The 23,777-nt window shown below is 41.1% G+C and overlaps 1 protein-coding gene across 2 annotated transcripts in view; it reads left to right on the forward strand.

Annotated features, from left to right (window-relative positions):
• LOC122549711 (cytochrome c) overlaps window positions 1-7,695 on the forward strand; it is an 8,160-nt gene extending 465 nt beyond the window's left edge. For both annotated transcript variants that reach the window (XM_043689589.1, XM_043689588.1), the window contains exons 2-3: window positions 1,347-1,528; window positions 5,153-7,695. In XM_043689589.1, the coding sequence (XP_043545524.1) occupies window positions 1,360-1,528; window positions 5,153-5,301 (318 nt within the window). In that variant the 5' untranslated portion in view covers window positions 1,347-1,359 and the 3' untranslated portion in view covers window positions 5,302-7,695. The remainder of the gene's footprint in view (window positions 1-1,346; window positions 1,529-5,152) is intronic.
• Window positions 7,696-23,777: the final 16,082 nt, after the last annotated feature.

The raw sequence follows: 23,777 nt of genomic DNA on the forward strand, positions 1-23,777 counted from the left end.
CTGGGTGGGGGTGGCTGTGACCCCCCCTTCTGCTATTTTTTTCGCTGGAAAAGCGCAGCAGGTCAGGGCAGCATCCAAGGAGCAGCAGGATCGACGTTTCGGGCAGGAGCCCTTCAGGGATCTGCTCCCCTGATGCTGCCCTGACCTGCTGCGCTTTCCCAGCAACACACACTTTCAGCTCTGATCTCCATCTGCCGTCCTCACTTTTCTCCTGCTATCAGTTTCGGTTTTACTGCCTCACCGGGGGTTCCCAGAATCGCTGGGGCAACCTTTCCCCAGCGCAGGAGGGGGACCGCAACCTCCCTTTTCTATTTCCCTTTTTTAAAAACTGCTTGTGGGCTTTCTCTTTCTCTACTCTCTTTTTAAAATTTAAAGTAAACTCGTCAGACTTGTCTCCAGGTTTAGTGCGATCTCCGGTTTGTCCTTGACACACTCTCTCTCCGCCTCGCAGCTCGGAATAGGTGGAGCAGACACACACCAGTGATGAAATTATGACTCAGAACGAGCCAGCCGTTTCTCCACAATGATTTAAGTTGATGGAATGACTTTATAAAGTGGTGGGGGCGGAAGAAGGCAACAACTTATTGAAATCCTGTTAATGCTGCATGGGACTCAGTTACATGACCTCCATGCTGAATTAGTCTTTCTCCATACTCTTCCCACCTGTTTCTGCACTAATGAAATTGTTCAGGAGGATCTGATTTTACCTTCAGTATGAGATCAGTAGATGTTGCCTCTGGCCATGCCACAGTTCATAGTGTGGCAGTTATGAAGTGGAATTTCAGACTTTCCATTCTGTTTGACCTTGGGATAAGGTTCTGTTTAATTCAATTGATCTATTTCAACTTTGTCTTTCTGTCCTTCCTTGGGCACTTGCTGAGACCTTGTTTGTTCTGAGGATTTAACTGCTCAAACTCTTCTGGACAGTCTTATTTTCAGTCCTCCATGAATGTAGTTCCTCTATAGCATGGGTTGCTGTTGGCAAAATGCACACTAAGTCCCTATCACTTTGATGTTAATGTGCATTAACTCTTCAGTCAAAATGAAGACCTCAATGTAAAGTTTGACCAGCTATTTGATCTCATTCTGCTTTGTTTTAATTTAGTTTGTGCTTCAGATTTATGTTCATGTTTTTTGTGACACTTTAGCTATAGACTGGCTGCTTCAAAGCATGAAGATTAATTATTGTTGTAGGTTTTATGCTCTTAGTATACTAATACTGTTTAGAAAGCAACATTTACATGCAGTGCTTTTTATGGCTAAATATCCATAAATTGAAGGTGGTGCTATATTTTGTGAAACTTAGTAAGCCTAACGTTTCGCTTGCCTTTGCTTCCTCCTCTAAGCAACTAAAGCAAAATGGGTGATGTAGAGAAGGGCAAGAAGATCTTTATCCAGAAGTGTGCACAATGTCACACGGTTGAGTGTGGAGGCAAGCACAAGACTGGGCCAAATCTCTGTGGTTTATTTGGACGCAAGACTGGACAAGCTGAAGGATTTTCTTATACTGATGCAAACAAAAACAAAGGTGTGTAATGTTTTTGTATGGTACCTGAGAAACTTTAACTTTTCAACTTGTGAATATTGAATCTATAGTTGCATAAATAACATGGCTTGAAGGTAGCTTAAGTGGGGCTTCACCTTTCCAAAGGATTTGGAAATGTCAAGTTGAATAATTCCTTTCAGTAAACAGTGTAATTCAGACATTCATAACATGGGTGGTTAATTGAAATTTTTACCACAACATTAAGCAAATCTGCAAAGCTAAGTTTGCTTAATGCTCTTACAAAAAGATTTAAGATTGAGATGAGCAAATGTTTTAAGACTGTAGTAAGCAAAACCTGCAAATTGACTTTGCGTAACTGAAGTTTTAATCTGATAAGTCACATTGGATAGTGGAGACAACTGAGACCTGTTGGCTTTTTCCAATTCACCACAAATTTACTTGTCTTGGGCTTTCCTCCATGCCTGACTGTCTAGATTTGGCCTATTCATGCACTCATGATTCCAAACTCAATGTGGCATATTTCTCATCTGGCTGCATCTGAAGGCAACAAATACTAAGTAACTAGATTACTTTGGTAGCAATAATCATTTGCTGGCCTTGTATTGATTACCAGTAAAATATTGCTATCAACTAATTGGAAACAACTCTTGAATAGCCTAGCTTGGTGGTCAGAAGCACTTCAATCCTATCTCTGACTTAAGTTTCAAACAGTGTCAGTTTGAATCTTGCCTATGAGCAGGTTCTATAGGTAATGAATGAAATTGAGCTGACCATTTGAGACTGAGGATTGTCTCGAGCAATACACTCTCCTAAAGTCGAGGAACATGGCACAAGAACTAGGAGCAAGAGTAGGCCATCTGGGTCTTTGAGTCTGCTCTGCCATTCAGTAGATAGCCAACCTTTTCGTGGATTCTGCTCCACTTACCCACCCTCTCTCCATAACCCTTTAACTTTTCAATCTTGGCTTATACACTTACTAAGGAAGCCTCTGTCACTTTGCTGGGCAGGGAATTCCATAGACTCTCAATTCTCTGGGTGAAGCTTCCTCTTGATTCACCTTAAATCTTATCCCACTGACTTTGAGGCTATGCCCTCCTGTTCTAGTTTTAACTGCCAGTGGAAACATGCTGTCTGCTTCCATCTTATCTATCTCCATAATTTTCTTTTCTAGTGATTATAATTCCAGTGAATATAATCCCAGTCTACCCAGTCTACTCAGTCTCTCTCCATAAGCCAACCCCCCCATTCTGCAATCAACCTCGTGAACCTTTTCTGCACCCCCTCTAGTGCCATACATTCTAAAGGAGAACAAAACTGCACACAGTACTCCAGGTGTGCTCTCTCCCTGTGCAGCTGTAACATAACCTCAATCCCTTGAACAACGAAGGACAAAATTCCATTTGCCTTAATTACACATTGTACCTGCAGGCCAGCCTCTGATTCATGCACAGGGACGCCCAGGTGTCTCTGTATAGAAACATGTTGCAATTTTTACCATTCAAGTAATAGTCCTTTGTTCCTACCAAAATGGATGACTTACATTTACAAACTTATTCCATCTGCCAGACCTCTGCCCACTCAAACTTTGCAAAGCCTTGCACACTTTGCTATACCACTCATCTTGGTGTCATCCACCAACTTTGACACTAAATGTGTCCACGACTCTAAATCATCTGTAAATTGTGAATAATTTCAGTCCCAACCCTGAGGCAAACCACTAACTGCTGCCAACCAGCAAAGTACTCATTTATCTCCACCCTTTGCTTCCTGTTGGTTGACCAATCCTCACTCCATGCAAATGCATTGCCAGTAATGCCTTGCATCTTTATTTTGTGCAGCACTTCCTCAAATGGGGCAGATTATCTAACTCTAATTTGATTTTACTTGCTGCTTAAAGCATTTTGAAGTGAAGACTGGAATTTTGATAGTTTAAGAAATTGTGAAAATTTCATCAATTGAGTTTGTGAAGCCAAAGACTGGTTATACACCTTGTGTTTATTAAAGTTGCACTTTAAGTGCTGACTAATTAGTTCCAGAATAAGAACTTGCTTTGCACAAAAAATGTTATGTTGCAATCTTACAGCCATGGAATGTATCCTAGTTATTTAATCACTACATTCTATCCGAGACAATGCAGCCCAGGAAGGAGGTATCTGCCTTGGAATGATTGCATCCAGGTGGAATATAATGAAAGTGGAGTGAGAAGTTATGAATTAGGAGATTAAAAGGGGATCTACTTAGGTGCTTGAAGATGGTCTCTGCAAAGAACTTTCTTCCTCATTAACTGGCAATGTTAAGATGAGAGCAATTGAGGGTTGATGTCAGAAAATACTGCTATACATCACATTAATTGAATGCTCAAAGATAAAGGAGGACATCCAGCTCATCAATCTAATTCATCATACTCCTGAACCACCAGTCCAATGATGCAGACTTCAAAGTTAGTGCACTATGAATTTTGAAGTGATACCCTGTTGCTGGTCTCCAGTCCAAACCAATGTATATCCAAAACAGATTGAGCCTTGTTTCAGTATTACTCAAGAGTTCCTTCTCATGAAATTTAATTCACTACAACTTTATCTCTTGGCCAGTTTTGGATTGTACTAATATTATCACATTGAGTTTAATTTTCCAGACAAGCCCAATTTATGGCATTAAGGGCCAGTTTTAGATGTTTTCAATCAATTTGTTTAAATGTTATGACCACTGAGGCAGCTGGAACTTGTCCCCTTCTAGCTCAAAGGTAGAGATGCTACCACTGGGCTACAAAAATCCTTTTAAACTCTAGGTATGGTTTGTCTTCCAACTAAGACAAACTGGATTAATGAAACATTTTTGGTCTGATCTAGTTAAATTTAACTTTTTTAAAAGGTGGAATGGTGAAAAAACATGTTTAAGTTCTAATGTTAAAGGGGCAAATGATAAGATGGGCTAGTAACTAGACCATTGAAATCCATCCCAGAAGTCTAATGCATTTTACTCAAACATTGAGTTCAAGACTGTCCAAATTTTGAAGGATGTCAAGTCGTATGTATACTTGAGATTGCTTAACAATTGACTTTTAAAAGCTGGTTGAGCTCTGCATGGAACAGTTTTTTGGACTATGGGCTGGAATTTAAGGTTAAAATAGTGCCTAATGTTTCTTCAACTTGAAGTCTATAGTCCAACTCATAGGATTTTCCTGTTTTTTGGTTGTTAAATCTATTCTGCTTGTCTCTGCAATTCTCCAATATTTGAGGTACTCCCCTTAGTTTTTGTTGTTTTTTTGGTGAAATGCCCTCTGCAGATAGGAAGGGAGTGTGCATGTGTGCTAATTGAATAAAACTGAATGCATCCCTGTGTTCACCTTCCATAAATAGTGATTAATTTACAGGGTGTTATAACTTGAACCTAGATTGTGAAATTAAGTAACTTTGTCATGTTTTTCAGCACTTTCTGGTAATCAAGTATAACATCTCTGACCATGGCCACCTAGGCTAGGAACACCGAATTTCAGTTGTACTCCCATTCCCTCCTAAGACCTAGATCAACAAAGCCTGTGCTTTAGATTTGAGCAACTGGGAACGCTTTGCTTAGCAAGCATTTTCCTATAGGAAGGAGAAACTTGTCTTCCATTTGAAGATAGTGCTTATGTTTTCTTTCCAGGTATTATCTGGAGTGAGGAGACACTAGACACCTACTTGCAAAATCCGAAGAAATATATTCCAGGAACAAAAATGATCTTTGCAGGTCTCAAGAAGAAGAGTGAACGTGAAGACTTGATAGCTTATCTGAAATCTGCCACAGCCAAATAACTAAGTCTGTTGCCTTATTTATTGATCAGTTTAGATTTGACTCCTGATTGAGCAACCTCTGTTAGTGTTGCAGTTGAATTTTTAACTGTATGGTTTTAATCACGTGTCTAATTCTGGCATTCTCTACCACCCTGTAACACTGCATTGTTTAGTTTTTAAATTTGGAAATCATTGATCCTTTCAACTAGTAAGAATAAAAGGGACTGTCAAACCACTTTCTTTTCATTGCATTGTCACTAATATTGTCATTGGTGATTGGGAAGATTTGTAAATATGCTGTTTTATTAGATTTTCTCAGGCTTCCACAATTCCCAGTTAAGTGCTAAACGTGGTTCTGCTGAATCAACTGCCCTCAGAATATATTGGCAGTCTCTGGAACAAGTATTACCCTTTTTTAAATGGGCAGTTTTGACTTCCAAGCAATAATGGTTGAAAATTTTTCAAAGTTTAAAAACCTGAACATTAGGTTCTAGTCCAACGGCTGTATTTGTATGTACTCTTTCAGAGTGCTGCTTGGTCATCGGGTAGCTGTGACAGGAGCAGCACTCCAAAAGCTAGTATTTACAAATAAACCTGTTGGATTATGGCCGGGTGTCCACCCCAGTCCAACAATGGCACTTCCATCATGGAAAATGTTCAGTTAACAAAGGCAGATTTAGAAGTATATATCATGTCAAAGGATTGATTTTAATTTGTCCAGCATCTTCAGTGCCCTAAAGATGCAACATGAGATTGAAGTGTTAATCTGAGCACTTCTTTGCCTGATGACACCACAAATGGTGAACTGTAGTTTTTGATTACACAATCTCAAAATTGACATTAGTGTGGCACATGTTAAGCTTTGAGCTACCAGTTGCACTATTCTTGACACCAAATTGGCATTTGTTCTTGGATTTTGAATGAGTTATGTTTTCTTGTCTACTAACTGACTTCAGGTAGAGGTCGGTGAACCTAATAAAATTCCACACTTGTATCTTAATATTTGGTTAAACTTTATCACTTCTAATCCATTTTAGATTTGTGCTGAACAGCTATGCATGTTTTAAGTCAAATCAGGTTCCTAAATTTCATGGGAAAATTGTATCAATCATTTTGGATTTATTCTTGACTTGCATTTGCATGTATAGATGTTTCTCATTTGCATTATTGCTATTGATTATATTAACTCTTGGTGCCCTTCCTAATGACTAGGCTTATTCTCAAGTGGCTCTTTCTATGGTACTGTGGTATGTTCAATTTAAATGTTACCACTTATGGCACTGAACCAATTACTAGTTCACTTTATACTTCCACATTTTTTGATCTCTAGTCAGATTGAGTTACACTGACTTCTCATCCTGAATACTAAGATTTTTATCACAACAGTAGAAGTATCCAATTTCAATTCACTTTTGTAATCAAGTCAGCAGTTCATCTAATTTACATATTGCAGTTTGTTTTAGACATTTTGGTTACGTCACTTTATCATTGATCTCTTTAATCACACGACAGTGAGCACCTCAGGTCCAGATACCTCCAGTTTTGATTACCCCTACTTAGACAATTGAATGTCTGATTTTAAAAACCCCAAATGCAATGTCAGATGTGTACTCTTACACTGAATGCAAATTAAAATCCATTGCTGCTTTTGGCAAAACATTACATCACCATGGGGGCTGCTGTTCTAAATGCCCTAAGACTCTCTGGTCTGCTTGTTCACTGTTTTGTATTGTGAAGCATTAGCCTTTTGGCATTGTAATGGGTCTTTTAGTACCTTTTTGACTCTTCACTGATCTGGATTGTAGAAAGTTCTGCTTGTGCAATGTTGAGCAAGGTGAAAGGACAGGTAGCCAGTGTTAACTATGTACAAGTTGAAATAGTCTCATTTCTAAATTCCTTTACTGCTATTGTCCAATCCCTTGTGTTAGACTAGTTTTCGATTTCCAATATGCAACATTAAACTTGGTATTTAAACTTAACTGATTTCAGCAAAGCAAAACTGCACTTGTGATTTGGTTTTTTTGATCAATATAAATTACAGGATGTAAGATGTACTTACCTGAAATTTCATACAGCAGCTTGAAGGAGCTCTGATAATTCATGAACTGGCTATGAAGAATGCTTTCATATGCTAACTCTCAGCAATTTAATTGGCCAAATTTTCCCCCATTGTAAATTTGCATTTCCCAACTGCTGAAAGCAAAACATGGGTTTGTGTGTCCTGCCAGTGAGGACAAGGTGGACCTCAGATTTTGAAATGTAGCTGCCTAACTGGAAAAGCTCATGCTTTGCCTCTGGTTCATTGAATAAACATTGGAGGTATGAGTATAGATTAATGTTTCATACTGTAACAGTGTATTTACCAGAATGTTTCAATTTTGTTCATGTGATTGGGCATTAAACATTTGATCCAAATTTGCTAATTGTTGTTTTTAATGGTAATTGACTGAAACATGTATCTAAATCTCCACAGTCAATGTACAAAAGTATGATTCTAATGGGGCAATGTTGTGCTACATCTAGTATGTAGATTACAAATGATCCCTTGCAGGCTTTGTTTTGGCATAGAGGCTAAAAATCTAGTTTCACGATCAAAATTAAAAGTGGCTAGAAATGTCATCTGTCAGCTTTAGCTCAAACTCACCTTTAGACCTGTTACTGTTGAGGACTTACTGTACAAAATCTTGAGCAAAACAAAAGAGCAACTTCAAAATGTGACTGACCACTGGATCTCATCACTCTTTTGTGCTTCCACATTTTTGCTCAAACAAACCTGAGGAAATGGCTAACAAAATAGTCAGTTTATTGTAAGTGTCCATGAATAAATTTAAGTGGAGTGCTGTGGATGTTCAAATCTTATTCTTTCACTTGTGTGCACTTTCCCCCAGCTCTGCATCTAACAGCTTGAACCTATGGTGCTAGCAAATGTTTGAATATTTCAATGGTCCATGAATAAATTTAAGTGGAGTGCTGTGGATGTTCAAATCTTATTCTCACTTGTGTGCACTTTCCCCCAGCTCTGCATCTAACAGCTTGAACCTATGGTGCTAGCAAATGTTTGAATATTTCAATGGGCTTCTAATACATATGCAAATTTTATTTACCTGAGATTTCATTTGGTGAAGCAGTAGTGTTTGCCACTGAACCAAAACGCCTGACACATTCTGGAAACGCCTGACACATTCTGGAGGTCTGACCTCCCGTGGTCAGGGCTTTTGCCTGAAACGTCTTTTTTTTTTTTTGCCTGTCCTCGGATGCTGCCTGAATTGCTGTGCTCTTCCAGCACCACTGATCCAGAATCCTCCCCTGTGGTCAGTTTAACTGAAGTGAATGGAATCTCTCTGGATTTCCAGCAGCATGAATACAGTCCCTCTTGGGTAGTGGGTCAGTAGATGAAATGTACTGATTCTTGTGGATTTTTTTAAGCTTCTCATAGAGTAAAGTAAGTTGTTAAAATGAGTTTTCTGCCCATACAGGTGGTAGGCTATGTGGAAGATGTGTCCTTCAAGACAAAGCTGGCAGAGTCCATAATTTTCCCCACTGAGTGCAGTAGGACCATACTATTTCCCCATAGAGTAATGTCACTTATGTTCTCTGAATTCCCATGGTCCTGTCAATTTATGTCCCTTAAGTGTCCTTTTTTTTATTTTGAAATGGAGGTTTTTTCTCTGCATAAGCAGCAATATCTTGGTCAATTTAACTTAATACTTAAAACTATAGCCAAATGTACAGCATGGAAATGGATGCTTCAGTCCAACCCCCTCCGCTGATCAGATACTCCAATCGTCTCACCTGCCAGCACCTGGCCCATATCCCTCCAAACCCCTCCCATTCATATACCCATCCAACTGCTGCTTAAATGTTGCAATTGTACCCACCTCTGGCAGCTCATTCTATACATATACCACCCTCCATGTGGAAAAAGTTGCCCCTTAGGTCTCTCTTCCCTAAACCTATGCCCTCTAGTTCTGGACTCCTGTACCCCAGGGAAAAGACTGTCTATTTACCCTGTTCATGCCCTCATAATTTTGTGAACTTCTATAAGGTCGCCCCTCAGTCTCCAATGCTCCAGGGAAAATAGCCCCAGCTCAAATCCTCCAACTCTGGCAACATCCTTGTTCAGCAACACTCTGTAGGACCTTAATATTAAGTGTATAAGTCCTGCTAAGATTTGATTTTCCAAAATGCAGCACCTTGCATTTATCTGAATTAAATTCTATCTTCCACTTCTCAGCCCATTGGCCCATCTGGTCAAGATCCTGTTGTATTGAGGTAACCCTCTTTGCTGTCCGCTACATCTCTAATTTTGGCATCATCTGCAAACTTACTAACTATTTCTTATGCTCACATCCAAATCCATTTATGTAAATGACAAAAAGTAGAGGTCCCAGCACCGATCCTTGTGGCATGTCACAGGTCTCCAGTCTGAAAAACAACCCTCCACCACCACCACCCTCTGTCTTCTACCTTGAGTCAGTTCTGTATCCAAATGGCTAGTTCTCCCTGTATTCAGCGATCTAACCTTGCCATCCAGTCTTCCATGGGGAACCTTGTTGAACGCTAACAGAAGTCCATATAGATCACATCTACCACTCTCCTCATCAATCCTCTTTGTTACTTCAAAACACTCAATCAAGTTTGTGAGACATGATTTCCCATGCACAAAGCCATGTTGACACGGTGGCACAGTGGTTAGCACTGCTGCCTCACAGCGCCAGAGACCCGGGTTCAATTCCCGCCTCAGGTGACTGACTGTGTGTGGAGTTTGCACGTTCTCCCAGTGTCTGTGTGGGTTTCCTCCCACAGTCCAAAGATGTGCAGGTCAGGTGAATTGGCCATGGTAAATGTAGGGGAATGGGTGGGTTGTGCTTCGGCGGGGCGGTGTAGACTTGTTGGGCCGAAGGGCCTGTTTCCATACTGTAGGTAATCTAATCTAATTTAATCAGTCCTTGCAATTCCAAATACATGTACGTCCTGTCCCTCAGGATTCCCTCCAACACCGTAATCAGGCTCACTGGTCTATAGTTCCCTGGCTTGTCTTTACTGCCCTTCTTTAAACAGTGGCACCACGTTTGCCAACCTCCAGTCTTTCAGCACCTCACCTGTGACTATTGACAATACAAATTTCTCAGTGAGAGTCCCAGCAGTCACTTCTCTAGCTTCCCATAGAGTTCTGGGTACACCTGATCAGGTCCTGGGAATTTATCCACCTTTATGCATTTCAAGACACGCAGCACTTTCTTTTGTAATATGCAAGGTGTCACAATCTATTTCCCTACAGTCTATATCTTCCCTATCCTTTTCCACAGTAAATACTGATGCAAAATACTCGTTTCGTATCTGCAGCTCCACCCAAAGGCTGCCTTGCTGATCTTTGAGGGGCCCCATACTCCCCCTAGTTACCCTTTTGTCCTTGATGTATTTGTAAAAATCCTTTTGGATTCTCCTTAATTCTATTTGCCAAAGCTATTAGATTTGGATTAGACTACTTAGTGTGGAAACAGGCCCTTCGGCCCAACATGTCCACACCACACCGCCCCGCCGAAGCGCAACTCCTACATTTACCCCTTACCTAACACTACGGGCAATTTAGCATAGCCAATTCACCAGACCTGCACATCTGTGGACTGTGGGAGGAAACCGGAGCACCCGGAGGAAACCCACGCAGACATGGGGAGAACGGGCAAACTCGACAGTCAGTTGCCTGAGGTGGGAATTGAACCCGGGTCTCTGGCGCTGAGAGGCAGCAGTGCTAACCACCGTGCTGCCCATGGTCTCATGTCCCCTTTTTTGCCCTCCTGGTTTCCCTTTTAAGTACACTCCTACTGCCTTTATACTCTTCTCAGGATTCATGCGATCTATCCTGTCTGTCCCTGACATATGCTTCCTATTTCTTAACCAAACCCTCAATTTCTTTAGTCATCCAGCATTCTCTATACCTACCAGACTTTCCTTTCGCCCTAACCGGAATATACTTTCCCTGGATTCTTGTTATCTCATTTCTGAAGGCTTCCTGTTTTTCAGCAATCCTTTTACCTGCGAACATCTGCCCCCAATCAGTTTTTGAAAGTTCTTGCCTATTACTGTCAAAATTGGCCTTTCTCCAATTTAGAAATTCAACTTTTAGATTTGATCTATCCTTTCCCATCACTAATTTAAATCTAATAGAATGTTCTTCACATTTTCTGCCAAAATCTTAAATCCATGTCACTCAGATGTCACTCAGACGTCTCATTGTTAGCTAATAGGAAGTTTTTACTTGTATATCTCATCTCTGCCTGTCTAATGCTTCAAAGTGGTGCTCAAGATGGAGGCGCATTCCTGAATCACTTGAGGCCAGATGGGCAATGGTAACCAGGTGGTTTCGTTGCTTATTTGACCTGATGTCATCATGAAGCTTCATAGGGTCACTTACACTGAGGCCCACTCTCTCTCCTCTATGCTGTCATCGCTGACAGTGGGATAGGATGTGGCTAGAAATTTAGAAGTTTTGAGATATTAGCCTGAAGACTGGCAATGATTGTCAGGCTGTTACTTTGTGTAATAAGTGAGCATTTGGGTGCTGTCTGATGTGAAGGAATTTGTAGAGTTAATGAGGCAATTGTGGAGGCAACTGTATGTCATGAAATCACAATTGTCATTCAAGTCATTGTATCTGTCTGAGTTCTTACCAAGTGCTAATCTTCTGCCTCCTCTCCATATTCATACCATTTTGATCCAAATCCTCCAATGCCCTACTGAATGATCCATTGGACATATCTCCTCTGCATTCAGTATCTGAACAACTCAGTAAGGATTTTTTCCCTATCACACACCTTGCTTACTTTTTGCACATCACTTTAAATTTCCCCTCTTCTTTAAACAGGTGGGGCTAGATTTGCCTATTGACTATATTCAGCCTGCTCATGATTTTGAAAGATCTATCAAATCTCTCCTCAGTCTCTGCTTTTCCAGGATGAACTTCTATCTTTGAAGGAAGTGACCAAGTTGATAGATGAAGGAAGGGCTGTAGATGTCATATACATGGACTTTAGTAAGACGTTTGATAAGGTTGCCCACGGTAAACTAACAGAGAAAGTGAAGTCAGTGTTCTAGATAGGTGGATAAAGAACTGGTTGAGCGACAGGAGACAGTAGTAGTTGAAGGGAGTTTCTTGAAATGGGAAAAGGTGACCAGTGGTGTTCTACAGGGATCAGTGCTGGGCCTACTGTTGTTTGTGATATACATAAATGATCTAGAAGGGGGCATTGGTGGTCTGATCAGTAAGTTTGCAGATGACACTAAGATTGATGGAGTAGCAGAAAGCGTAGGGGACTGTCAAAGAATACAGTAGAATATAGACAGACTGGGGAGTTGGTGGAGAAGTGGCAGATGGAGTTCAATCTGGGCAAATATGAGATGATGCATTTTGGCATGTTTAATTCTAGAGTGAACTAAATTGTAAACGACAAGCCTTGGGAAAAGTTGATGAGCAGAGAGATCCGGGAGTTCAGGTCCATTGTAGGTGGCTGCACAGGTGGATAGAGTGGTCAAGAAGGCATATAGTATGCTTGCCTTCAGCGTATGGGGTATTGAGTATAAGGTCATGTTAAAATTGTACAAAAGTTTGGTTCAGCTGCATTTAGAATACTGTGTACAGTTCTGGTTGCCACATTACCAAAAAGATGTGGACGCTTTGGAGAGAGTACAGAGAAGGTGTACAAGGATGTTGCCTGGTATGGAAGGTGCTAGCTATGAAAGAGGTTGAGTAGGTTAGGATTGTTTTCATTAGAAAAAAGGAGGTAGAGGGGGGAACCTGATTAAGGTCTACAAAATCATGAAGGGTGTAGAAAGGATAGATAGAGATAAGCTTTTTCCTAGGGTCAGGGTTTCAATAACGAGAGGTCACGCATTCAAGGTGCGAGGAAAAAGGTTAAGGGGGACACACATGGAAAGTACTTTACACAGAAGGTGGTAGGTGCCTGGAACGCGTTGCCTGCAGAGGTAGTAAAGGCAGGCATGGTAGATTCATTTAAGGTGCATCCGGACAGATGTAGGAGTAAGTGGAAAGCAGAGGGATACACATCCTTAGAAATTGGATGACAAGTTTAGACAGTGGATTTGAATCAGCACAGGCCTGGAGAGCTGAAGGGCCTATTCCTGGGCTGTAAATTTTCTTTGTTCTTTGCTTTAATCTATCCGCAATTTAAATTTCTGTCCTGGCACTATTCTTGTAAATTATTTCTGTACTCTTTCCTGTAAGGTGCTATTGCATCTGTAGCTGAAAATGTGTTGCTGTAAAAGCGCAGCAGGTCAGGCAGCATCCAGGGAACAGGAGAATCGACGTTTCGGGCATAAGCCCTTCCTGAAGAAGGGCTTATGCCCGAAACGTCGATTCTCCTGTTCCCTGGATGCTGCCTGACCTGCTGCGCTTTTCCAGCAACACATTTTCAGCTCTGATCTCCAGCATCTGCAGTCCTCACTTTCTCCTATTGCATCTGTATCCAATACTGCAGTTGAGGTCCAAAAAGTGTCTTGTACAATTCTTCATCTCTCCCTTACACAAGCCCACTATTAATAAAGCAGAGAACACTGCTTTGCTTTAACTGCTGTTCCCCACTTGTTTTGCTACCTTTAATGATTTGTTCATGTGTATAGAAAGATCCTCTGTTCCTGCACCCCCTGTGGAATTGTATACTCCAATTTTATATGGTTTCACCGTTTAGTCAGAAATATTTGATCATCTCAAATGTCTGCATTGAACCTCAGCTGCTATGTATCAACCAATTCCACTAACCTGTCAGTGACCTTTTGGAGCTCTGCACTGTCCACTGCACAACAGGATCCAGCTCATTTCTATGTACAGTATTTAGAAAAGCAAAGGTCCCAATACTCACTCCTGGGGAACTCCACTGCAAAACACCCTTCATCCTGGAAAAATATCCATTGACTGTTACAGTTTCCTGTTACTCAATCAGTTTTATACTACATTGCTACTATCCCTTTTATTCCATCACTTTCCTCATGTCTGTTGTGTGGCTGTGTCAAATGCCTTTAACAAGCTCATTTATATCACATCAACAGTGTTGTCCCCAAGACTTCGCCTTTCAAAAAAAACTCCCAAGTTGAACAGAATTTTCTTGTTAGAAATCTGAGTCTTCCTTATCAAACCATCTATTTCCATGTGGTTATTAGTTCTATTGCATAATTGTTTCTATAAGTTTCCCACCACTGAAGTTAAACTAGTCTGTAATTGCTGGGATTATGCTTACAACCTTTCTTGAGAAAAGTGGTAATGTTGGTGAAATAACTCCATGGAAGTTTGTGTCCTGTTAGAAGTTGTGTTTTATGTACACATGGACTCTGACCAGCTAGTTCAGAGACAATCCCTAGAGTGAGGAGACCTTCTGAATCCCCTGTTTATATCTCAACCAGGTCTCCCTGATTGGGATTGTTAACCTGGGCCAAATTATACTAATCCCTTCTGACTGTTCTTAGTTCATTTCTTGTATGTTCATGTGCTTACCTAACAGTGCCTTAAACGGCCCTATTGCATCTGCCTGCCCCACCACCCCGAGCAGTGTGTTCCAGATTGCTACGCTCTGGGAGGTGGTGGGGGATTACATGCCCCTCACATCTCTTTTCAACTTCCCTCTCACTTTAATTGCATGCCTCCTAATGGGTGCAAAGTATTCATTTAACACCTCAGCCATGTCCCTTGCCCCTCTCATCACCCATACGCTTGAGCACTCTTGCTTTTTATATGCCTGTAGAAGACTGAGATTCCCCCTTTTCTTTTGCTGCTCATATTTTCTCATAGTTTCTCTTTGCTTCTGCACGTTTTCCTAAATCTTTGGTCATCTGGTTGAGATTTCCATTACATTTTCTGCTTTACACCAGTCATTAGCACACATTTTCTTTATATTTTGTCTTCTAGGTAACCATGGAGGCAGAAAGAGTTTTAAAAAGTAATTAACAATGGTCAATTTCAGGTCATGGTAAGCCATAATTGGGAGACTTAACTCCCTCCTGGCATCACTTGGGCATTGAAGCAATGGGCAAGATTAATTTAACTCCACCTGAACACGAGGTGGCAGAAAGTGGAAATGGTTGCACTAACAGCTGTGTACACAAGACTGAGTGCAGGCTTCAGGACTCCAGGCAAGAGATATAAGGGCCACAAACAAAACAATCTATAGCAGAAGTGAGGTGACCATGATTGACAGTAGCAAAAGGAACTGCAGCTCTTGTGATGGATAGCCACAAATGTAATCATTCCCCTCCTTAGCTGCACACCTCTGGTGTGTGCAAACCAGTGCATTTTCCAACTGACCCATGCCCTCTTTACTGATGTTGACTAATACATCAAAATTACAACTGGTGCATTTGCTGACTGAGGACACTGGGGTCAGAGCCCAGAGCAGTCAGGTAGTCTCTCTGAAATACCATTAGAGAGTGAAAGATGACGATGTAAAGAGACTGATGTCACTCCTATGTGATAGGATGGCTTCCTCCTGTTACCCACCAGAACAGAGACGTCCTCTTTCCTGCGTGGATGCCAAGCCTTTGACTCCACTCCTTCATTTCAAAAGAAAAATGGATGGACATTTAAGGGACATAAATTGACAGGACCATGGGAATTCAGAGGGAGAACGTAACTGACTGCATCGCTCTGTGGGAAAACAGCATGGTCCTAATGGGTGAAATGGTTATCTTTGGTGTCATAAATAACTATATCTCTATAAATGAAAAACCTGACATTGTACAACTACATGATTAGTTCTGCAGAGCCAGTGAGGTTTTCCAGAAGTAGTTATGAACTTGATCCCACCAACTGGTATAAGAACCAGGCAGGATCCCACTGAGACTATCTTGCTCATCAGTTTTCAATTTTGGAGGCTGGTGAAGGTGATAGATTCTCAGCAGAGTGCAGATAGAGCAAAATATGTGGTACTATACGTGACTCGGCCATACTGGAGAGGAGGAAGAAGAGTGGAAAAGAATTTGTGATGGGAATCTATAGTGATGGGGATCAGTGTTTCTGCAGGAATAAATGTGATTTCAGGATAATGTTGTCTCTTTGTGCCAGGGTCAAGGATGTTGCAAAACATCCTTCTGTGGGAGGATTGATGAAGGCTAAGGTACGAAAAGCAATGATGTTCTGAAAGCAGATTTTAAGGAGTTAGGAAGGAAACTAAAAGCAGGACTTCAAGAGTAGTGATCTCTGAATTACCTCTAGTACCATGTCCCAGTGAGGCTTGATCGATTGAACATATGGCTGGAGAACTAGTGTGCGAGGGAGGACATTGGATTTCTGAGGCATTAGGACAGATTCTGGGGCAGTTGGAACCTGTGCAAACTGAATGGTTAACAAGTAAACATGACTGGGTTTGAAATCCTCACTGGGAGATTAGCTTGAGATGTTTTAGTCTAGCTTATTAGTCAATGGGAACCTGAGGCATTGCACAAATTGGAAGGAAATACAGCCGATAGTTGGAAGCAAAAAAATGGGGAAGTGAAATAGAAAGCAGCTGAAAGGAAGGCAAATATCAACTGAGCTTAGGATGTGGCGACAGAGAAAGAAAGAAAATAGAGGAGGAGGACATTTGACTCTTTGAGCTGGCTTCACAATTTAATATGATCATGGGTGATCAGTCAGTACCCTGTGCCTACTTTCTCCCCATACCCTTAGATTCCTTTAGCTCTAAGGACTATCTCTAACCCCTTCTTGAATAGAATAGTTTCCCAATTGTGTAAATTGCACACTTAAAAGATTCCTCAAATACAACAGCATTTCACTGGATACTTCATCCATGCTAATAATATGCTTTACCTTGCTGTTTTATGAAGAATTACTGTTTTTTAAAAAATATTTTACCATATACCATCCCTAAACCTGAAACATTTTAATTCCTTAACTTTGTTCCTATCATTATTACTCAATGTCAAGGTACAGTTTCAGCCAGTGTATTCCACATACCGCAGACATGTATCTGCATTCTAATACTGCACAATTAAAGAATTGAATGAATGATAAATGATGATTTATTATCACTTGTACTCTTCAATTAATAACACAGCAAAATACAGTGAAAAGCTTCAACTATCTCCACAATCTGGCACCATTTGAATTTAAGAATAAAAAGGTAAAGCTGAAAGAAAGTCCATCTTCATTCCACCATGAATCTGGAGCCCTGAGCCAGCTCACCAACTACACTGTGCCAGACCCACCAACATCAGAGTTGCCATCCTTCATGCACCATCTCTTTGTCACTGGACTCACACCCTCCCACAACCAGAATCCCCCAGCCCCATTGTCACTGTCACCACCACACTGATAACCAGGAGACCTTGCTGCAGGCTACTGCAACCAGGAGACCCTAGCTCTGCTGATGTCACTGACTTGTGACACCGAGGATCCCCACTCTGGGTATACCACACCAGTGCTGCCTCACCAATCCCTGGAATCCCCGCTCTGGGCATCTCACAACAGAGAGTCATCTCTTCCATGTTTATTATACCACCTGGGCCAGGTCAGAGTGTAATGCTACTTTGAATCACACCTGAAACATCAATTGACTACCATCCTTCATATATCTGGGGTTCATTCTTTTATTGCAAGTCTCAACATCCCTTTGCTTCTCAAAATTGTCCAATGCATTTCTGTTCTCATTTCTCTGTTAAAATGCTTCTTAGATCCTGTCACCTCTGATCGTACATTAACAATCTTGCCAGTCCACTAATGTTGCATCATGTTTAGTCATGTGGCAATTATTCCATTGCACCATGAATGAATGAGCTGGTTGTGCTATGCAAATATGTTGAACAGGTTGGGGTTGTTTCCACAAAAGCTTTCTAATTTCACTTGCCTTTTTTTTTGCTTCCAACTATCGGCTGTATTTCCTTCCAATTTGTGCAATGCTTCAGCTTCCCATTGACTGATAAGCTAGACTAAAACATCGGAGAAGAGTGAGGCATGATTTCATTGAAGTGTATAAGATCCTGAATGGATTTGATGAGGTGAATGTTGAAAGAATGTTTCTTACTGTGGGTGAGTACAGTCTGGAGAGCACTGTTTTAACATTAGATTTGCCCTTCAATGACAGAGCTGAAAGGATTTTGTTTTTCTCTCTGAGGCACGTGTGACTTTGGAACATTTTGCCTCAGAAGGCAATGGAGGTTGGGATCATTGAAGACTTTTAAGGCAAAGGTAGATAGATTCATGTTAGACAAGGGAACCAAAGGTAATAGGTGAAGGATGAAAATGTGTAATTTGGAACGCATAAAGATTAGCCATGATTTTATTGATGATGGAGCATGGCTGAAGGGACAAATAGTCCAAAAAGGCTTGCCATGTCATGGCTGGTTTCAGTAGAGCTTTTGTGTGAATGATTTACAGGATAATAGATCGCAGTTCCTGTGGCCGGTGAGTCATGAAAATTCAGCTCACAAGGAAAGACTGATAAAACAGCTTTTCACATGCAAACCAACCTGGGTGCTGATATCTTACACGTAAATAGAATATAATAAGTTAAATGAGAAGTGTCAATCTGGAATATTACATTCAATTAAATTTCAAATGTAGGACAAATGGCCATAAATTCAAATTCGTAAAAGGTGAACTCAGGACTGATACCGAGAAGTTTTTCACAATGTGGAAACAAATAAATTGAATGAACGCTTGGTTAACAACAATAAAGCTTAAAAGCTCTGGAATCCTTTAAGAACCAATTGGATGATTAAACATGAGACTGCAGGGTCATAATGCATTGATGAACAAATAAAGGCTGAATGCTATTCCTCATTTGTAATCATCCAGTGAGCCTCTAACTCACTGTGAATTACATTTATTTTTTAAAAAGTGAAACTTTAAAACAAACAATGACTCTGCACATGTTTGGGCCTTTATATGCTTGTTTGATTTGTAAGGCAACTGATCGGAAACGCGGTGGAATTATTCACATGAATTTAACTTTGGATCAGTCTGATTGTCAGCTCAGAGCCACCCAATTCTGGTCACAGTATTAGCTGTTGGACATTCAAAATGGTTTATATCTTGGATCGTTTTGGGTTGGAAGGGCACAGCAAGCCAGGCAATATCAGGAGGTGGAGAAGTCCCATTATGTAGTATTGACAATGATATAACTACCGGCTAGTACTTGAGGTTTGAGTATTTATTCTTTCATTTTACCTGATGAAGGGGTTGCACCCTGGTGTCATGTGACTTCTGACTTCATCTGTCATTGTTCTGTGATCCTCCAGTACAATAAATAGATGGATAGAAAATTCACTAATATATTGAAAAAATTAATTGAAGGTTCTTCTTTCATTTAAGCTACTTTTTCAAACAACAATGTCAAATTACCCCTGTGTTGAAATGACATTAAATTATATTATAATGAGTTGCCCTCATAGTTTAAATAGAAAAGTAGTAGGGTTGAGAAGAGACACAGTGCATCTGTTAGAAATAAAACAATCATTGTTTAAGGCCTATAATGCCTATCTGGAGTTATTCCAGGGTGTTCCACTCATCTCAATCATTGCCTGAAGATCTGACAATAATTCACCCCTTCAACATTACTCTTTTTTTAAATAATATTTTTATTGAAAATCTTTTTAAATCTTTTATAAAACATCTATATACAAAAAAAAATAACACCATCAAAACAGAAAAAAAGAGGCAGTACAACAAAGCCATAACGCGGTATTATTATTAATGAACGGCCAGAACAAATATACCTACTTAAACTAAACTACAAACATATTAAATAAATGCTAACTTAAACTAAATTCAAATAACTTAAATTGAATAATACCTCACTACTTTATTCTATCTCACTCACCACATCTCCACTGAGGCTCCCATCCCTGGGATCTCCATCTACATTACCCGTATTCTTTTTACCCAGTCTCCTCGTCCCGGTGCCCTACGGGCACCCATACTCATTCCCACAGCTATACCATGGCCCTAATTAATATTGCTGATAAGTCAGCATCAATATAATTTAGAAAGGGCCGCCACGTCTTGTAAAACTGCTTGTTTTGCGGTGCACCATATTTGTGAGGTGGTCTTGGGGGAGATGCTCCATCACTAGCCCTTACCTGATTGTTTTTCTGATGTCCAGTTCACTAAGATGTTCTTCCTCACACAGTGGGTAAGAATGTTACACAATCTCTTTCTGTGTTCCCCCAGAAAGAGCAAATTTGGCAACCCCAGAAGAAGCAATACCGGATCCACGTTAATTTCAATCCCCAGAATGCCCTTTAGTTCCCTTACTATAGAATTCCAGTATCTCTGGATCTTACAACATGACCAGTAGCAGTGTGTAAGAGTGCCCATACTAATGTTACATTTGGGGCACTCTGGTGATGCTCCTCTCTTGAACAGAGCTAACCTCTCCGGTGCCATATGAACCCTGCGTAAGCTCTTCAATTGCATGGGCTGCGGTCTGTTACACGCTGAAATTTTCCTTACATTCCCCCATATATCTTCCCATTTCTCCGATGAAATATCCTCTTCTAACTCTCAATTCCACGTCTTTCCATGTCCCCCAGGGCACGACCTTTCTGTAAATGTTATAAAGTACTGAGTGAAAGAGCACCCGTACACCAGAGTACTCTTTTCTCCCTGTCTGATTTGTAACACTGGACCAGGAGTGTGGTCTTCGTCTGTATATAGTCCCTTATCTGAGAGTATTGGAAAAGGTCCCTATTAGCCAAGCCATATTTCTAACTTAACTGACTAAATGACATCAGGACCTCCCCCTCAAGTAAATCTCCCAGATAGGAGATTCTCTTATTCTCCGATTCCTTAAAGCCTGAGTCCATTGCCCCAATTTTAAATCCTTGGGCTCCCACAAACAGGGTAAATGGTGAAGTCTTAGACCAATTGCCCTCGTCTTGCCTCATTATCCTCCAGACTCTCACCGTATTTAAAATAATTTCGCTAATACACTGCTGGGTACGGATTTCATCTTATCCAAAAATAATAAATTAATTAAAGGACATCTTGACGGTGAGGCGTCAATATCAAGCCAAATCCACTCCGAATTCCCCTGTACCCAGTCACCAACATAGGTTAACAGGGCACTTACTTCTCATTTCTTCAAATTCAGAGAAAGTGAGGACTGCAGATGCTGGAGATCAGAGCTGAAAAATGTGTTGCTGGAAAAGCGCAGCAGGTCAGGCAGCATCCAAGGAGCAGGAGAATCGACGTTTCAGGCATAAGCCCTTCTTCAGGTCCTGAAGAAGGGCTTATGCCCGAAACGTCGATTCTCCTGCTCCTTGGATGCTGCCTGACCTGCTGCGCCTTTCCAGCAACACATTTTTCAGCATTTCTTCAAATTCGGAAGGTCCACCCCTCCCTCAGCCTGCCAAAGCAGAATTTAGTAAATTTAATTAGAGGACGCCTGTAGCACCAAATAAAGGACCCTAGACAACCATTAAGCCTCCATAATACTCGTCTAGGTAACAACTACTGGAGCATTCTCATGGGGTATAGCAGTCGAGGAAAAACATTCTTCTTAGCCAGGGCTATTCGGCCCAACCATGATAACATAAGCCTCCCATCACTGCAAATCCTGTTTTATCCTCTCTAGTAAATGTACATAGTTAGCTTTATACAGCTGGTGGAAGGAAGGGATAATAAAAATTCCCAAATACCAAAAAACGTTTGATGACCATCTAAATGGGAACTGCATTCCATCCTTCAGATTAGGCACCTCCACTAATCCCCCTACCGGCATGGCTTCCAATTTTGTAAAATTGATCCTGTATCCTGAGAAACCACCATATGAATTAATCGTTTGGATCAGTCGAGGAACAGAATTCTCCGGATTGGTCAAAAACAAGAGGATGTCATCAGCATGTAGGGTGATTTTATGCTCCCCCACTCCCACCCTTGGCACTACTATTTCAGGATCCTTCCTATTGGTTTCAGCTAATGGTTCAATCACCAAGGTAACTAACAACAGTGATAAAGGACACCCCTGTCGACTACCTCTCCCAATGTTAAAGTTATCTTACTTAGCATTATACGATACTGCTACCCATCTGGCAAAGTGCTCTAGGACCCCAAACCAAAGTGCTCTAGGACCCCAAATAGATAGGCCATTCTATCCGATCAAACACCTTTGGGAGATCACCAAACCCAGGATCAATCTTTGCTGGCATATCTGTACTGTGTTCAGTACCCTCCCAATATGCTTGGAGGAGCAATGGCCCTTGATAAAACCCATCTGGTCTTCATTTATAATTTGGGACAGGACCTTCTCCAACCTCAGAGCCTGCATCTTGGATAGAATTTTAAAATCTACATTCAACAGCGAAATTGGCCTATGTGAAGCACATTCTTTGGGGTCTTTCCTTTTCTTTAAAATGAGGGAGATATTAGCCTCCCTAAGAGAAGGCGGCATACAACCCTGTGCATATGAGTTGCTATACATCCCCAGAAGTGGCTCCACCAACACATTTGTGAATTCCTTATAGAATTCACTTGGGAATCCATCTGGCCCCAGTGCTTTGCCAGCCTGGAGATGCCTTATTGCTTCCTGCACTTCCTGTACTGTCATAGGCGCATTCAAAAGGGAAGCCTGTTCTGTATTAATATTGGCGAGGTCCAGATTTTCAAAAAAGAACTGCATTCCCATTGTATGGTGTTCAGGTCCTTCCAAACCAATATAGCTCTGCAAAGTACTCCCTAAACCTAATATTGATTTTCTTCAATTGCCGGGTAATCGTACCTGCCTTCTCTCTCACAGACGTAATAGATTGGGAAGCTTGTTTCCTCCTAGTCAAATAAGCCAGATATCTACCTGGCTTATCTCCAAATTCAAACATTTGACAAAGGAGATCTCTCTGTGTGTGCAGTGAATTGAGAGCAGCCCGGAGAGCTGTGACCCGCTGCAGCTTATCCAATGACGGCCTATTATAATATGTTTTCTCAGCTACCTTCAGCCGGGTCTCCAACATCCGTTGCTGCTCTTCCCTCTGCCTCCTTCTAGGCATCGAATATGAGATGATCAGGCCTCGTAAATATGCCTTAGTGGCCTACCAAAGTATTGCCGGATTACTAGCCATACCTGAGTTGATATCCCAAAAGGCCCTGAACTCTATTCTAATATACTCAACAAATTTGCTATCCCCTAACAAAACAGGATCCATGTACCAGTGACATGCATCCATTCCACTATCCTTGATTTTAACATCTAGATACGCCGGCACATGATCCGAAACAGCTATACAGTGGAACCTCGATTATCCGAATACCAATTATCCAAAAATCGGATTATCTGAAGGAGATATCGAGGTCCCAGCAGAAACATTACATCAAAGACAAGTGTCCAACACTGATCATGTCTTTTATTTACAGTGATTAAAAGTGCTGCCGAGAATAATCCTGGACAAATGGGAGCACAGGCACTGTCTCTAAATGACTGTCTCTAAATGCCCCCGGTGGCGGGAGCAGTGTTGGACGGGTTTTCGGGGTTGGGTGGTGGGCAGTGTTGGACGGAGTTGGG

The sequence above is a fragment of the Chiloscyllium plagiosum genome, chromosome 5, assembly GCF_004010195.1.
Source record: "Chiloscyllium plagiosum isolate BGI_BamShark_2017 chromosome 5, ASM401019v2, whole genome shotgun sequence".
Lineage (NCBI taxonomy): Eukaryota > Metazoa > Chordata > Chondrichthyes > Orectolobiformes > Hemiscylliidae > Chiloscyllium > Chiloscyllium plagiosum.